The 18158-nt window shown below is 39.5% G+C and overlaps 1 protein-coding gene across 3 annotated transcripts; it reads right to left on the bottom strand.

Moving 5' to 3' along the window:
* LOC108670437 (eukaryotic elongation factor 2 kinase) lies at positions 1-17871 on the bottom strand. Of its 3 annotated transcripts, XM_018157911.2 has the most exons (18): positions 17452-17871; positions 16941-16967; positions 15293-15440; positions 13750-13922; positions 12869-12986; positions 12529-12582; positions 11694-11869; positions 11226-11305; positions 10543-10697; positions 9280-9453; positions 8879-8946; positions 8263-8515; positions 7946-7966; positions 7101-7223; positions 6310-6492; positions 3983-4113; positions 3221-3399; positions 1-2813 (listed from the first exon to the last, which is right to left on the bottom strand). In XM_018157911.2, exons 1-18 carry the CDS (start codon positions 17547-17549, stop codon positions 2704-2706), a joined length of 2271 nt encoding a protein of 756 aa, XP_018013400.1. In that variant the 5' UTR covers positions 17550-17871; the 3' UTR covers positions 1-2703. The 3 variants fall into 3 exon arrangements, with proteins under 3 accessions (XP_018013400.1, XP_018013402.1, XP_018013401.1); XM_018157913.2 differs by lacking the exon at positions 16941-16967; XM_018157912.2 differs by lacking the exon at positions 7946-7966.
* Positions 17872-18158: the final 287 nt, after the last annotated feature.

Raw genomic sequence — 18158 nt, forward strand, 5'->3', positions numbered from 1 at the left:
GGAATAGAAGTTTAATCAAATGCTAACAAACACTCGTACATTATGAGATCTCGCCATCCAAATGTCCCAAAAAACGGAGGACGGCAAGCAATTTTTCGGACTTGGCAGTGTGCGGAATTCGTTATGATGAAAAAGTAATTATTTGAGTTTCTTATTGATGAATATTTTCACGCAATTGTGGAAATTATATGGCAGATTTTGAGGTCAATTCCATCAGATTTATTATAATAAACCCAGGGACGCGGGAAACATGGACAATATTGAGAAAATCATCAATCTAGTTTAATTAATTGCATATCTTTAATGATATAATACGTCAAAGCCGCAAACAACGCAGGCATATAGTTTATCTATCATTCACAGGGCACATAATTATCTTCAAAACTTGAACTGAGAAAAGTAAAAGAGAAATAACTGTATTCAGTTAGAAGCATAATTGAGATTTATCTTCTTTTGTACCTATAATTTGCACCAAAGTTTATAAATCAATATATTTTATCCTATTTAATACCGGTCGTATTAACATACTAACTAAGGCACAGTTTGTTGCTATATGCATTCATACCAAAGCTTCTGTAACCTGCGAATATCAAGTAAAGATATAAAAAGTATAATATCTTGATAGGTCAAAGAAATGTGGCTATACTGTGGCCTAAGTATGATGCTAAAATATCCAAAGTGACAATACAGATCAGTTCCAACAGCCTGGAAAATGAGCACAGGAACTTAAAGAACTCTGCCAATATTACACGGTAAAATAATGAACATTGTAACCTATGAACTCGACTAATTCATTGCCGGCACCCAACGTTTGAGTATAACTTCAAGTGCAGCACAAGTAAATGGTGTGCAGCACTAAATAAGGAACAGTGCATAGAGGGTTGTAAGCAACACGCGGTACACTAACACATAACGCAATTCAAATGAGAGGTAAGTAATCACGCTCGTACAAAACTTAAGGCTAAATAGAATTATACTCACAAAATTATTAGGGAAGTATCATGAAAATTAGTAGTGCACTTCTTAACGAAATCACATTAGGAAATAAAATATTTGATAAGGTTTTCCAACTTACAAGATTGCAAAGGGCATAAATTCTAAAAAAAAGTTAAGGAAAACAAACTAGGTATTCCTCCAAACTAATGAGTTATGTAGCCTGGATATACTTGCAATTAGCTTACAACTTCTCCACAAAATACTGATAAACTACAACAATTTACTCAAAACGATAAAACTGCGGCCAGGCCAGTTAACAACTCCATACCGCAGTGTATGTGGTGACTGAAAAATATCCCATGAGAATACTTTAAGGTAAAAAAATCAACAGGTCCCCACTTGAATAAAAATAATTTCAGTTCTGGCTTATTTTAGCTCAATGAAGAACATGTCAAGTCCATCTCTTCTCACTTGCAACCAGACAAATTTATATCACATAGATGCGCTAAAGAAAAGGGATAAAATTTCGTTGATATAAGACCAGTATCGGACGAGTCCGTGTGATGTCTTTAGTGAAAATTTATTTCAGGCGAGAGGGCGCACGGTTATGTACCGCAGTAATTAAGGTTAAGGTGACTAGGTCGTGGATTTGTAGTCACTTAAGCTTAAGGATAAAAGTTTTCATGCCCCAAACAAGAAGTCGGTGGTAAGTCAAGAGTGATCAATCATAGCCTGAGCCTGACTTGTACCGCCACGAAGACAGAATGGAAGGTCGCTTCGTTTTAATTGAAAATCACTTAATAGAACTTTAAACAGTCTATGAGTCATTTTGTACTTTCAATATATTTCAACAATTGGCAGCAGAAAAAAGGTCTGGAAACAACATTCTTGCAACTGCAAAGCAAAAAGTTAACAAGGGTGCAGTTTAAGAGAAATCAATTGCCGCATGCAAAAGACTAATAATATAAGCTATAATTTTGGGGGCTTGTTTGTCCATGAAAGTTCTGTTGCTTTAAAGAGTTTGGCCCTTTATACTATGGCCACTCGTTTAATCTCATCACTTCATTTCTACCAGAGCAGAAATGATTAACTTCTTATTTTATCACAACAAAATCTGACATTTCCAACTTCTACCCTACAGCCACTGCAGTATATCAAGTGAAAGGAAGTCAAAGCCATCGCTTTATATTAAAATGGCACTCAGTAAACGGCGCAAACTACAATCGCCGGTGACACTCGAAAGGTAAGAAGGTTAAACCAAAATCCATCAGTCCCGCAGTTACAAACACATACACGCTGCAAGCGCGCCACTCAACAGGTATATATGGGATACAGGGGGGCTGCTTCCTAGCAGCTGTAGCAGCGAACACAACTACATTATTCATAGCCTTTTAATGCATAACAGCATTTTCTGACGGTAAGTAACTTCTATGTTCTCTGGAAAAAAGGCTCATCTCCTTAGCTTGTTAGAATTGATAATTTCCAGAAAATCGCAATTTAATAGAGCGATATACAACCACTGCTCTTACCAGAATAACGGCGTCTAAAAATTGATCAATTGCACAAGCATCTCCTTTTATGGCAATTCAACTGAACTGAATTGAGTCCCGTGAACAGATTCTGAGTCTCATAATTGGTAAGCTATGAACACCTGCCTGCTAGATGTTCAAAAGAGCATGAGAACACAACCAGCCACTTGCGTGACACAAGAAAATAGCGCGTCAGGCTGCGCGTGGTAATAGGGATCCCTACGTTGAGCGCAGGAACTTATTCCTCACATTCTCCCCACGCGAGCTCGGCGTCCATGTAATATTTCGCTGCCAGTTTGCCCTTCATCGCTTCGGTAGCAAGTTGTGCAGCCTCGCTGTATAATTCACCTACGGAATAAAATTTCAAGATTGAAGAGGGAGAAAAAAAATATATTTCTAACATTTTTTAATTAAAACAGAATGTTATTGATATGCTTTGTTGTTTCTAGTCCACCAAAGTACAGGACCCTGAGATTAATAATGCAGAGAAAATCATGACTACACACCGCATTAGACAGAATAGTTTTCCTGTTATATTAACGGCACAAGAAAGTAGACGCGCATGACAAGAAGAAGTGTTGTCTCAACACGAGTTATTTCATCAATAAACACTCGTAGCACATAATAATGTAAAATTCATTTCGAACCAATATTTACACTCCAAGGTAACAACTCGAATTCGCTCAACATCAAAGTAACTACACGTTAATTACTTCAGATGAACTCAACATGAGATCCTGACCCCCGAGCCACACCTGCTCTGTTGGGGTCCTTGATGAGGCCGTGGCCGCCCTGTAGGTACATGGCGGCCTGGCGTGCCTTCAGGAGGTAGTTGGGCGTCTCCATGACGGCGTCGTAGCCGCCCTCGTCGTCCTCGCCGCTCCCCGTCAGCGCTCGCTCGTACAGCACATCTGCCACCACCCAGTTGCGGCTCCTGTTCACCAGAATATTCAATTCAATACAATGTGTGAAATACTTTGCACCAAACGTGCCAGATTATCATTCGTTTCGGTCGAGAAAAAATTGGTGTGCCTCTACTTGAACAGCAGTTTGCTCGAGGTTGAGTTAATGGACTTTGGGACAAGTGACACAGATACTCCTTAGCTCGAGAGAAACCAAGTCTCTGAATGCTCGAAGACACAATCTTTGTTATGAATTAGACAGCAACTCAATCGACGTTGCAGAGGAGGGAGGGCAGTGTGGCATACCCACCTGCCAGGGGGGAGGGCAGTGAACTCACCTGCCAGGGGGGAGGGCTGTGTACCCACCTGCCAGGGGGGAGGGCAATGTACCCACCTGCCAGGGGGGAGGGCAATGTACCCACCTGCCAGGGGGGAGGGCAGTGTACCCACCTGCCAGGGGGGAAGGCAGTGTACCCACCTGCCAGGGAGGAGGGCAGTGTACCCACCTGCCAGGGAGGGCAGTGTACCCACCTGCCAGGGGGGAGGGCAGTGTACCCACCTGCCAGGGGGGAGGGCAGTGTACCCACCTGCCAGGGGGGAGGGCAGTGTACCCACCTGCCAGGGGGGAGGGCTATGCCCTGTTCAAGAGCCGTCGCCACGTAAATGATGGACCAGCGGTCGCCGGCCCGGCAAGCCTCCTCCAGGAAAGCGAACCCAAGGACTTGGTCGCGCTCGGCTTCGCTCAGCTGTCGTGATGGCGAGTTAAATGTGAAGAAACCATAGCATTAAACTTTCTGGGATTCATTAATAAATAACAGAAGTAATGAAATAAAAACAATAAGCAGTAAATTGGTATTTTTAAAAGTGATCTCCCACAGCTACAATGTGTCGATTAACACGCAAAAATATTCAAGAATTTTACTCGATACCTCCAAATATCTACCGTCAAACGGGGTAAAAAATGACGGTTTTGAGCGTTTTTTGTTAATAACTTCTTACCATGAAACATTTCAGAAACAAGTTTAGGCTCATTTTAAACCTCTTTGCGAGGGCTATTCAATGGCATCTTCAAACAAAATTCCATATGCTAATCGTTAGGTGCCAGACGCAAAATAAAACCGTCCTGGATTACCCCTGGCAATGGGGTAATCCGGGACACTTGCAATACAAGTTAATTTTAAAACGTTTGAAGCATGCAGAGTGTACTCATCTATTACTAACAGTACTTTGAAGTCCTCCTTTTTCATTGTAGATGATGTAGATGTAAAATAAATGACATTTTCTGTGATTTTTACTTGTTTTTCTTTTATTGATATGATATCACCATATTCATTAATTACCGTATTATTAATGTAATATTAATGTATCCATGGGCATGCCATTGAGCATTGACAACAACCTTGTCCACTGCAAGCTTCATATCAGCAGCCATGTAGCATTTCTTCTGTATCTGTAAGCTTACAGGATGGTTTGTATTTTTTGCACAATTTTAATCGAGTCTAGTGATTTCACTATAACGAAAAAGATTGTGAAAAACATACCTGAAACAGAAAGGAATGTTTTAGTGACAACCATGTTATGTTTTGGAGATATAAATCATGGTTTAGGTCAATTAATTTTCATTCTATAATGCCTGGTGCACAATTCTATATATGACATTCTATGTACAGTTTTGTGACGACTGATGATGCATTAATTTTTCGATAAGTGAATTTTTTCGCTGAATGAGGAAAATGTTATCAAAATTCTTTGTTGTTAATCAATTTTTTTGTTAACTGGAACCTTTGCTAACCAAGGTTCTACTGTAAATGCATTTTTAAAGGTGTCCCTAATTACCCCGGGGGGTAATTAGGGACATACATACGTCCCGAGTAGCCCCGCTGTGCGGAAATGGCTGCGATTTTATTTTTTTGGAATGAGATAGGACAATTCCGTCAATTAATTTTTCAAGCCGACACCTGGGTGCAACTTTTATGTAAGTAAAATTTTTCAATACGGCGAATATTTTTTTTGCTCCAGACCTTAGCAGAAGTACTTTTCCAAAATCGCACTTTTCACACTTTTTTTCAGCGATTTTTTAGAGATAGTAAATGTTTGATTTCTTGACTAGCTTTATACGCAATAGGTAGTAAAAATGTTGAAGTTTACGCCACTATTTTTAGTTTTGCAATATTTTGATTAGTTTAGCTGCTACAACATTTCTACGAAATGTGGGACGCGCGTCCCGATTTACCCCGCCCGTCCCTTTTTACCCCGTTTGACGGTACCTATATCAGGTTCAACAAGTCTCTCATCATTTAACGTAATAATAAACTAGTGTAGGTTTACATTTTGCGGTATATATTTGCCGAGCAATTTTCTTAAATATATAATCGATTATATAAGATAATAGACTGTTCATCTCTGCAATGTCACGCCGTAGTCGCACCTCCTGAACAAGAAAGACGACTCCGGCAATAGAAATAACAGCAATAGATAAGTGATATCCGATAGAAAAGGAATACAATGCAACTCTGGCATGATTAATTTTCGTCGATCAATAAATCATCCAGCATAATTTGGCTAACACCATCCGAAAATTTACACAGCAGAGCCATTATAGGAAATGGACCTCTAATGTCCACGCATTTGGGACGATGTGTTGGCCTCTAGATCTGATCTCAAGGCGAGAGGTAGGCTTACTGTATGACAAGCACTCATCAGATCGACCACAGGACGGCACGCTGTGTCTGCTACACGGCTACATAGCAGGTGATGACAAAAACACTTGTGTAGATTCTCAATATTCAAAACAATCCTGTAAAACCCTCTTAAAGATATATCACGGGAAAAACAATCAATCAGAATAACCAATTGACGAAGAAAAAATAATAATATTAGCGAAGGTAAATGACTTGTTCTGAACGTCTAAGCCAGGATGACATAAGACGTTGATGCCTCACCTCGGTGTCAGGCAAGATGTAGTGCGGCAGGCCGAGCAGGAGCTGAGCTGCGGCTAGGAGACCCTCGACCAGACCGCAGTGCGCCGCCTGCATCACGTGGAACACAGCCGCGTCTCGGTCGTAGTTTTCCCCCTCCTCGTTGAACCTGTTCAGCTCGTAGTACTTGGCCATGTCCAGGTGCACCTTAGCGTAACAAGAAATTAATTAAATGCAGGTAGATTCCGGCATAGCAGACCATGTGATACAATTTGCTAAAAACGTAAGCGTATCATCACAGAAATTGCTAAAAAAATTATCCCAACCAACGAATTTTTTCTTCATGAAAATTGGTTAATCTCGACAAAAAAAAAAAGTAGATATAATAACAATGCTATTCATTTAGACGAATTCAATGTTTCATACATAATTTCTCATGTTAAACGCAAGATGATATGAAACAAAAATTTCATCTAATACCTACGGTATACTCTGAATCCATCGAGATGAAAAGGCATTGTTGTAGAAATTATGAAGTGTAGGGATATAATTTATAGCTCAGATATTTGCGCGTGCGTTATACAGAAGAGCGCCCGTTCAAGGTTAAAAACTTAAGCCTATCGTACAATAAATCAACATGATGTTCAATGGCAGTGAAGCATGTGCGCTGAATGATTTTCGGTCTCACCTGTCCCAGAATAACGTCCCGGTCTCACCTGTCCCAGAATAACGTCCCAGTCTCACCTGTCCCAGAATAACGTCCCAGTCTCACCTGTCCCAGTCTCACCTGTCCCAGAATAACGTCCCAGTCTCACCTGTCCCAGAATAATGTTGACGCTGTCATGTCTGGGCACGTCGAGAGCTAGAAGGAAGTCTCGCTGCAGTTCAGGCGACATGATGCGTGACGGGCGACTGCGGCGGGTCACCATCGCTGAAAACTGTAACCAAAGCAACACTGAGCGAGTCCATTATATTAAACCGTTACAATCTTAATGGAGAAAGCTACGAATGTAATAACAATAGTGTTGGCAAATGTAGATACATTTTATTCAACTTTTGACGTCTTTCTATTTAGTACCTACTTGTTCTAAACTCAGTCTTAACTAGAGTTAATATCACACAAATTTAAATTTCGAATTAATAAGTTAAAACGAAAAACCAAGCAAGGAACGGGTATAATTATACAAAATATACCACGAAACGTGATGCCATACATGACACCGACGAGTCTGTCAGAGTATTAAAAAACTTGATTACACACAAGCTAAGATATACAACAGTCATAAAAAAATAATAATTAAATACGCAAAAAAGTAGCAAAAGCAATGCACAAAGAAATCGGCAAATTGTAATTACGAGCAGGAAATAAACTTCAAACGTTTTGAAGGAATTTAATTGAAGCAAACATCCAATGAAATGTTCTTTGAATTTTGCTTTCAGTTATTAGCTCTTAGAGGGCAGACACGACAAAGAAGTACACAAAGAAAGCATGCCGGGAATTATATGAAGCATCATAATCATAAAACACAGAAGATTATCAATAAAAATTTGGTTGGAATCAGCCACATAGAGAATTTTCAACAACATTTTAACAGGAGGTGAAAAGTGTCGAGCTAAGCACTAAAACAACAGCGTAACACCGGTCAACTATTTAACTTACTTTCTTCATTTCATGTTCTTGCTGCGGAAAAATAGATCAAATGAGATGATATTGATTGCAAGAGCTAAGAAGGACATATTAGAAATATTAAACTGTATGAAATAAGCAAAGGCCAAGAGCGATTTTTTGCAACGCAAATAATCAACAAATTTCGAAAATGGAACTTAATACATTTTCATTTTATTGTGAAGAATACCAACAACACAACCACCTACATAATTGCAATGTTTGCATAGCAAAAGCTCCTAATTTAACAACTCACGAAAGATATATTGGCTATTCTATATAAAGTTGAATATGTAGCTAGCAGAACTCACATTGACCATATCAGCGCGAGTGATCGAGTCGCACTCAGACGAAGATGAGTCGAAGCGAAGCCTGGGCTGTGGCGGGTTGCAGATGGAAGGAACACCCAGGCTCTCTGCAGACTGCCTGTCGGCCTCTGCAAGCAGCAGAGTTTGCTGCGCTTGTATGGCGCTCTCGCTGTTCCCCGAACGTCTGCGCCGCCCAGCGTCTTTAGGGGCTTCATCACCAGGAGGGTTGCTCAGGCGTCGCGCAATGCGGGGTCCTCTACAAACGGTGGCGAATTTCGAATTTTCCGTGCGTATTCATAAATTAGTTAGACATTTAGACATAAACCAGAACTTACTTGAAGTCATGCGATGCATTTTTACTGCGAATAGCGGGGTAAAACTAACTTAGATGATCCACTGTACTTTATACTTTTTTACATGGTTTCACATGTTCACTTTAACAACTTGACAACAAAGAGCAGAAGGAGATGGCCAATGCAGACCAAAGTTTGAACTTTCTTGGTCGATTATCGCCACAAGATAAGGCGTAAAAAAGTAAAGAGACGCCTTTGCCAAAACGAGATCAAAACTGAACAGCGAATGAAATACCAGGCACAAGGGAAAGATGTAAACAAATTACCTGGCAAATCTTGGGCGACTTGCGCTCATTGCCACAGCGGAGTCCTCGCTCTCGTCCACGCTTTCATCCTGCAGAAATTGGTTCAGCAAGCCATTTGACATGGCTGAAGCAGACACAACACAATTATATGCAGTTCAATTTTAGGCATGATGGTGTGCGATCTGAATTTGGAATGAAAGAACTTGGGTACAATCAATCAATTTAATTGTAGTTTGAGATATTAAACGCACGCGGAATTTCGGTCGTTGTAATTTCAATCAGTTAATGAATTAATGCGGATATTTGGATGTATATTTCTAGCAATTAGATAGACAAAGCAAAGTTGAATCAATACAGACCCAGCACTATATGCCAACAACGAGTCATGTGAAGAGACCGGTGAGCAGCACCCTTGGACCCACCAAACTCTCGCAGGACGCGATGTTGAGGTCGGCGATGATGTTGTCGTCCTCCTGCGTGGAACATCCCGACGACTGCGAGCGCTGCCGCAGGTACTCGTTCAGGTCCAAGCGCTGCTCCTCTGTAGGCAGCGTCACGTGCTCCTCCGTGCCGCGCACGCGCGTCTTGCTGCTCACCTGCGAGCACCGAGTTAATAGTGATGATGTAAACTCGTATTATACTACCAATCAGCTCGTTGATAGTGATGATATATCTCTTATTATACTACCAATCAGCTCGTTGATAGTGATGATATAAACTCTTATTATATTATCAATCAACTCTTGAATAGTGATGCTATAAACTCTTATTATGTTATCAATCAGCTCATTGATGGTGATGCTATAAACTCTTATTATATTGCATTACGTGCGCTAAAACAGTCAACGGCAGGCAACAATATACCTAATAGGCTCACAAGGAACTTCAACAACAATCAGATAATGGTGATTGCTGTGATCCTAAGTAATGCAAATAATGTCACTAAAATATAGTTTGTAGTATTAATTTTGTCTTTTTGTGACTTATACCCATGCCTAAAACTGAAAAAACGTATTTTCTAAGCTGTAAGCATTCAAATTTGCGATAAAACAAGGAAAAAGTGAAGCTAACACACAATTCTTGACCGAGTGAACTATGACAACCCTTCAAGGCTCCATATTATACAATGGGTCAGCGCTCTGAAATTCCTGCAATAAACTTCCTCCATAATAGTTTTACCAAAAAGTAGCAAGGTTCAATAGCGCATCAGTTTTTAAGCTATTTCGCACCGGATGACGAAGATAAAAATCCTCAGCAGGGCGAAAGGTGTCAATACTTGGAAATTTATTTAAATCACGGTAGGTCCCAAGTGGCTGGCCCGCTGAAGTTGGCAAGAAAGAAGCAGCGTTTGCATCTCAAAGTGAGGAACGAATACGAAGTGATACGTGGGTGAAAATCAACAGCAAAGGAAGACAGTTGTACAAGAGGTTGTTTACATGAAAAGTGGCCTCCTGCAAGGACTAGAGAGGCAGAGGAGAGAAATGCAAAGAATCCTACACAACAACTGAGACCCACAGCCAGACACCGCGAGCTCTGTGGCGGGGAACGCGAAATGCTTATAGGATTTTTGATGACACACGTCAAAAGTTCACTCTCTTGAGGGGTCATACAAGTTTAACTAGAAATTTTTTAGAAAAATTATACCACATGACAACGGTCATTGCTATAAATGTGATCGAACTCACAGAGGTGCGGTTCTGCCTCTGGAGCTTGGTGATCTCTGAAGGCGCCAAGTCAAACTGCGAGAGCCCCAGTGAGTGGCAGATGCTGTTGCAGACGTGCGAGTGGAAGAACAGCGCCATGCCCCGCGTGCCCAGGTTCCCGTCACCGTATTCAGTTCCTGAGAATCACATCCTCAATCTTAATGTGTTGTATAGTCTCAAGGTTTGTGAAAGTTTGAAGCTGGGATGGTTAACTGCTATAGTATATTGAATACTCACACCTTGAGATTGAATAACTAATGGCTAATTAAATACTAATCTCACAAGACTATGCTGGCCATTACTTTCAGTTGTAAAAAAGAACAAATAAATTGGAAAATAAGAATGTTTGAGGAGTTGCACGTACCTTAATTATTTGAATTCAAATAAAATTCTTTGAAATTTGCTGCTAATTTAATGAGAATACAAAGCAGGAGCCAAGTATATAGAACTTTCTTTTGTTGAATGTGCAGGGAAAAAATGAGTACAATTGTGTGAAACTCTTCAATGATGGAGTGAATGGACACTTTAATTAACATAATGCATTCATAAATAATAAACTATGGGACAACCTTTGGGAGACAACCTTTATGTACATAAATTGAGAGTGGAAGTTATGAAGAGAAAAGCAAGAAGGACGACACACACGAGCAGCGGCCGCGCCTCACCGTGCGCTGTGTGGATCTGAGGATCCGTGTACAGATCACCGACGCCCTGCACGTCTACAACGATCAGCTCGTGGCCAGATCTGCAAACAACATGATCCCTCAGTACAGTGAATGGGAATTGCCCTCAGTACAGTGAATGGGAATTGCCCTCAGTACAGTGAATGAGAATTGCCCTCAGTACAGTGAATGAGAATTGCCCTCAGTACAGTGAATGAGAATTGCCCTCAGTACAGTGAATGAGAATTGCCCTCAGNGGACTCTCCACCCGAGCCACCCGGCCATGATTGCATCTGAGGCCGTACAGCCTCGGGTCTCATCGAGACACGCAAGCCCCCCCCCCACGACAAGGACGAGATGGCACGGGGGGGATGACACCAAAAAAACAGCTAATCGATTCTTAGAGCTGAAAAATTTTCATCTAATAAAAAGTTGTACAGAAAGAATTAGGAACTTCTGGGTGGGCCCGACCTTTCAAAGGTGAAATGCGAGAATGCATGAGGAGTCATGCGCATCTTGGACGATGAGACGTAGCCGGAGTTGCTGTTGTACTTCACGTAAGAACCTTCAATGAAATGCTCCACATGGAACAGAGGACAGCCCGGCCGCTCCAGCAGCTCCAGTACCGCCATCTGGAAAATGTCCACCTGCACAGGCAACGATCTCACTTTACGCTCTGATTCATGATGTCGGAGAAAAGATATATTTAAAATTTATTAGCAAATGAAGAAACAATGAGATCAGTAACAAAAAATGCAGTCCTTGAGATTGTTGAGAAAGTATAATCTTAATTGTAGAGCATGCAAAATTAGTTATAATAATGCATAATGAAAGTAGTCTAATGAGGTTGTGATCAGGAGTTCTGTTGCCATTCACTCTTTAATTCTCGAGCGAAACTTTATGAAATTCTACAAAATTATACACTTCTTAAAATGGAAAGTAAAATCATACATTAAGAACGCCCTACCAAGGGATCTAAGAGAGGGGGAGTTCACCCTGGAGACCTTCAAGAGACAACTAGACGTGTTCCTGGGCACAATCCCAGATCGACCTCCCCTGCAACACTACCAGCGGCGAGAAGCAAGCAACAGCATCGTGCATCAGGTGGCCCAAATGAGGGCGGATGAACGATAATCAGAGGCGGCGATCCATCGTGGCCTGGGACTGCTATGTCCCCAAACAAATACTAAGGATACTAAGTATCATTTGGGTCACAAAACCTTGGTGCTAAATAATGGACTTGAACGTCTAAATATTGCAGCTAATGAGCAATGAGACTGAAATAAAAAATCGCAATGTGTCTAACCTTCTTTGGAGGATTGTGTCGGTTGTATTCTTCCCCCCAAAGCTTAGCATCCATCTAGAAAAGAAACATACATAGAAATGCCAATAAGATGATTAGCAAGCAACACATCAATATCAAATATTTATTTCCTAAATTGGCACACGTAAGTGGGTTTTCGAGCGATCGTTTCAGCGCATAATATATACTGTATGTAGTAGAAAATATATATTAGAAAAAAATATATAGAAAGCTTAGAGACAGCCCTGAATCGCATATATTTACCTGGAGTAATCTAGAAAAAGAAAGAAGAAGAATAAATATTTACCCATAAAGTTGCAGTGAAGCAAAAGGCAGATTTTACCTGAAGTTTGACGTCATCGTAGTAAGTCTGTGGTGGGGTTGCCTCGTTCATGTAGCGCTTGGCCACGTAGTTGTGTGCCTTAGACCAGTCGTCATGGCAGAAATTGCTCAGCTTCTTCCTGCAATTCAAAGGTCGCTTTCCTAAATATAGGTACTTCTGCTATAAGTAGAATAATCATAAATGAAAGCAGAATCTTGACTCTCTGTCACTCACTGCAGTGAGTGACAGAGAGCGCATTTTCTCGTCGACGAAAACTTGAGGTCACGGACAGACGGACGGACGGACATGGCGAGCACAATAGTGCATTTTTTCCATAAATGAGAAAATGCGCTAAAAACGGTTTTGCACTTAAAAATTTTGACCCCCCAGGCACATCAAGAAAGGTGACATTGCCGAAGTCATACACAAGTTATGTACCAGTGCAAGTTGACCAGAATAGATCAGTAAATTCATTCTAAGCCAAATGAGAAAATTTCAGTTGTCATGTATTTAAGGTGCACAAATCTGATCGATAATGTGAGAAGATAAACTGCCAGCAAATATTGGCACAGCAATTTAAATATTGAATTTGAGTATGAATTCTTGAACGAGGTTAGTATGAATTTATGAATGAGGTTATGCAAGTAAATTTTTATCCATGCATATTGCCAAAAAAGCTACGTGATAGAAAATTTTCTGAAAAATATATTACACATGTTGGAAAGACACGAGGAAGAAACAGCATATCGAATAGAGACGAATTAAGTGCAGAAAAATGTTCATTATGAAATTTGTAAAGGAGAGCCTGATACATGAGTGAGTGAGTTAGTGAGTGAGAATTATTTATTTTTTTATTATTATTTTTATTTATTTTTTAAATAACTAACATGACATGAACTCACATACGGAAACACTCCCTCATGGCGCCGTGACTGAAGGGCGCCGTGTCCATCTTGACGAGGACCTCGTCGGTGACCCACTTCTTCTGCAGCGCCTTGTAGCGGTGACGCCGCGCCTTCTCCATCCTGAACTGCGCGATGTCGAACTTCTCCCATGGATCCCGCATGGCCTTCACCTGCACACCACAGCTGGGGCGTCATGTGGTGTGTGGGGTGGTGGTGATGAGCATCATATAGTTAGTGGGGTGGTGGTGAGCATCATATAGTTGGTGGGGTGGTGATGAGCATCATATAGTTGGTGGGGTGGTGGTGATGAGCATCATATAGTTAGTGAGGTGGTGGGTGATGAGCATCATATAGTTAGTGGGGTGGTGGTGATGAGCATCATATAGTTAGTGGGGTGGTGGGTGAGCATCATATAGTTAGTGGGGTGGTGGTGATGAGCATCATATAGTTAGTGAGGTGGTGGGTGAGCATCATATAGTTAGTGGGGTGGTGGGTGATGAGCATCACACAGTTTATTTAGTGGGGTGATGTGTCCGCGGTGGTGTAAGGATGAAGTGATGTAGGAAGTGTGTGATTGATTCACAACTTTTAAACTCAATCCAGGGAATATATTCATGCTGAACAGGCTTTCTCGCCCCCAGACAATGGAAAATTTTTAGCAACATCTTCGTGATTCTCTCAACATGTGCAGCGGCTGAGTAGGTCAGTTTCACAAACGAAACATATTAAAAGAGGAAAAATTACAGTATAAGAGAAAACGATGTGAACATAAATATAATCATCTTAAAATATTAAATGATTCTAAGGAGCAATGTCTGAGCACAAGAAGTTCACCTGCCACACCATGTGTTCTCTTTTAAAAAATTCATTATGATCCAAGCAGCGTATGACCAGCATAATTAGGTGTTATGAATAGGGTTTAAAAAGGGATCATTGGTTTGACAGCTGAAATGTTTGCAATCTTACAAAGTCCCGCACTCTTAAAAGCAATTCAAAGCAAAAAAAAAAACACAAACAAAATCCAATATTAAAAAGCAATTCAAGGAGAAAAACACAAATAAAATTCAATATTAGTGCTCCTTGACGGAGCACCTATGAGAAGAATGTTCAGGTGTTCCTCTGAGATCAAAATCACTCCTCCATTCCCACAACCTGGTGCCTTGAAGGAACCACTCGTATCCTATCCTACCATGAGAGGCCAGCACAGAGATGAGGTAGACACAACAGTTCCATCTTATCAGAAAGAATGCATCTATACCCATGAAAATTACATTTTCTTCATCAGCCAAAAAATTTTGCTGCTGATAGGACATCAAATCCATGAAATGGCAGAAGTCTTGGCACAAACAAAAAGAAATATGTTATCATTTTGCTCTCTAGGGTTATTCAAAAATTCAATCTGAAAGATGAGAGAATAGTTAAAGGTCTCTCAGCAAAACTCAATTCCTATACAAATGATGCAGGAAAGAAAGGCAAGAATGATGCCTATATATATACAGATCATTCCGATATAAATGCCTACAATAACACCAGTGCTTACTTTATTATAGGCATTTTTCCAAGCCATGCGGGCCAACATTTTGTGCTTGGCGCTGTGGCCATCCTTCTTGCTGAGCCCATAGACCACAGAGAAGAACTTGTCTTGGGATCCAAGGAGACCAAAACATGCATCCAAATTTTCACCATCTCTGTCAACAATTGTGAACGATTAGTATGCAGTAGATAAGAATCCTTATAGGATTTTTCCACACCATTGGACAACAAAACCTGGGTACAGTATCATTTTGGCGTGAAACTGACAATATATAATAGTGATGAAGTTTTATTACACAGTATACACCATCTGATTAAAAATCACTTTCCAAGTATTGTAACTAATATAATTAAATGTTGTTTGGGAAAGACCAAGCCAATACTAACATGGATAGTGTATTAAAGAAAAACCTACATAAAATACGTAATTAACAACACAAGCTCAAAAGCCAACACATGCAAAACCAATAGCCAATTATTTGCATATAACATAGTTTGAAAACAGGTTAATAAATACCAAGGTCATAAATTTGAATGAATGTTAGATTGCAGGTGTTGTGATGTTAAGAATGAGGGACCAAGCGCTGTAGTGCTGTAGCACGGCTGTGACTGAGAACCCAATGGCGTGATTGATTACATCAAATGGCACAAAAGGAATACCAAAGCTGTTGACAAATGATGTATCCAATACTCGATTTCACAAAAATGCACCCCAAGGAAGTAAACAAAATGGCATGTTTATATGCACCTCATATTAGTATGCATTTAATTGATAGTAATGCCTCAAATATTTCAATATATAGTTTTAATAAAAGTTAAATTTTGATAATGTAGCCCAGGCAGGTGTAATTCAGTAATGCAAATATTTCATATCATTACATATTATTGGTAATTTTGTTAGTAAGCACTTTGATTTTAAATTTATATTTATATTATTCATTCATACAATGAAACTTAATTAGCATGAGGCATGAAGCAGGAAACCCATTTATTCCATTTAAGCATAAATTCTATAGCCAGTTATTATACTTGTGGACCACTTGGAGCATCAACCTACTATTGTTCATAAAAAATTTTGCATTTTAATTCCATAGAAAATAACACCAAAATATCCCCCAATTTCGCCAAGATCTTTTTATGACTGATAATTAGTCTGCAGTGCAGAGAGTTTGTATTGGACCTAACCAACAAATGTGGCACCAATAAAATGACAAGAGAATTTGATGCTTAAAGAGGATAAATGTTAACTAATAACATATAATTTTAGTAAGTAATGTGGTCTTTCAAGGAAATTATGCTGCAAACTTTATAGGTTTTAAATTTAATGACAATGTGCAATAGATTTCTCTTTTTAAAGATCCCTAACTCACTTGGGAGTAATTTTCTAGTGGGTTTCAAAGTTTGCTGCTAGATTCAATACTTTTTTCCATCAACAAATTTAAAAGTAATTTAATAATACTACCACAGAACAGATTATGAAATCTTTATAAAAATTTTTGAGAGATAATAAATTGTACACATTAATTACTAACCCCTCATCCCAAGCTTTTATTCACCTCAACTGATATGAATATTTACAGCCTAAATTTTCACTGAACACAAAACAAAAAAGACCAAAATAGGTAAATCCAAACAAGCAACTCCACACATGTTACCGTTTCCTGCGAGGTGACTCTTGAGGCCTAAGAAAGAATGATCAAGGCTTATTACTACACAGTTCTGGAATCAGTCTTCTGATAAAATCAAACACCGAGAACTTGATAAATATGATAATGATAATGTTTAAGAGGTTAGCTAGAACCAGAGGTGCAGAGCATTGGCTTGTGCAAAAAGAATAAAAAGACTGCATTGCAAATAGGTAATAATATTGACTGCATATTATACATGCTTGATCAACATAGATTTCCATTGATTATCTCATCATAAAGATATTTGATCACCAAAAACAGTACTTGAAAAACTAGACATAATCTAACACTTTCACAACACATTTCATTTCTATGTCACTTTAATGCTAATGATTTTGTCATCAAAATTATCAGAATATTCAATAGTAAAACTTTATTGAGTAGTACCTACAATTTAAAAACAATGCATAAAGCTAGGAAGTTGACTCTAAATCTAAGAACATGAAAGTAAATAGGTTTAGGATTAATATTAACTCACTCATCGGAACTAATTCCGCGCTGCAGGTCTGCCAGCTCCAGCGGTCTGATGACAATGTCGTCAGAGCTCTCGCTGATGCTCCTCTCAGCCAATCCCATGATGAAGTGATTGATGTGCTGCAGGCACTCAACTCCTATCTTAGGCTATACACTCAAGGACATTGCTGACATTAGCAGAGCTCTATAATTGATTTATACTTTCCATTTATTTTGCATTCAAATAGCTTTCAATTTCCTCTTCTATTTTTTATAGCATAACAAGACTATCATTGCCTAAATTAAATGGGAATGAAGAGATTTCAAAATAGTAGTTACTGAAAATCATTTCTAAAGTTAAGTTTTGTGTTTTTAATGTAATGTTCACTCCTAGTTTCATCATGTGCTTTTGAACTGAAGACTTATTTACTTACTAAGTCAATCCCATCAAACAGGGTAATAAAGGTTGGTTTTGAGCTTTTTCATTAATAACTTCTTATCCTGAAACATTTCCTGAACAAGTTTGGGCTCATTTTAAAGCTCTTTGCAAGGGCTATTGAATGGCATCTGCAAAATAGTTCTATATGCAACCATCAAACAGGGTAATAAGGGATGGTTTTGAGCATTTTTTGTTAATAACTTCTTACCATGAAACATTTCATTAACAAGTTTAGGCAAGGCTATTGAATGGCATCTTAAAAAAATTTCATATGCCATTTTCAAGATGCCAGG

Source organism: Hyalella azteca, unplaced genomic scaffold, assembly GCF_000764305.2.
Source record: "Hyalella azteca isolate HAZT.00-mixed unplaced genomic scaffold, Hazt_2.0.2 contig10944, whole genome shotgun sequence".
NCBI classification, from domain to species: domain Eukaryota; kingdom Metazoa; phylum Arthropoda; class Malacostraca; order Amphipoda; family Hyalellidae; genus Hyalella; species Hyalella azteca.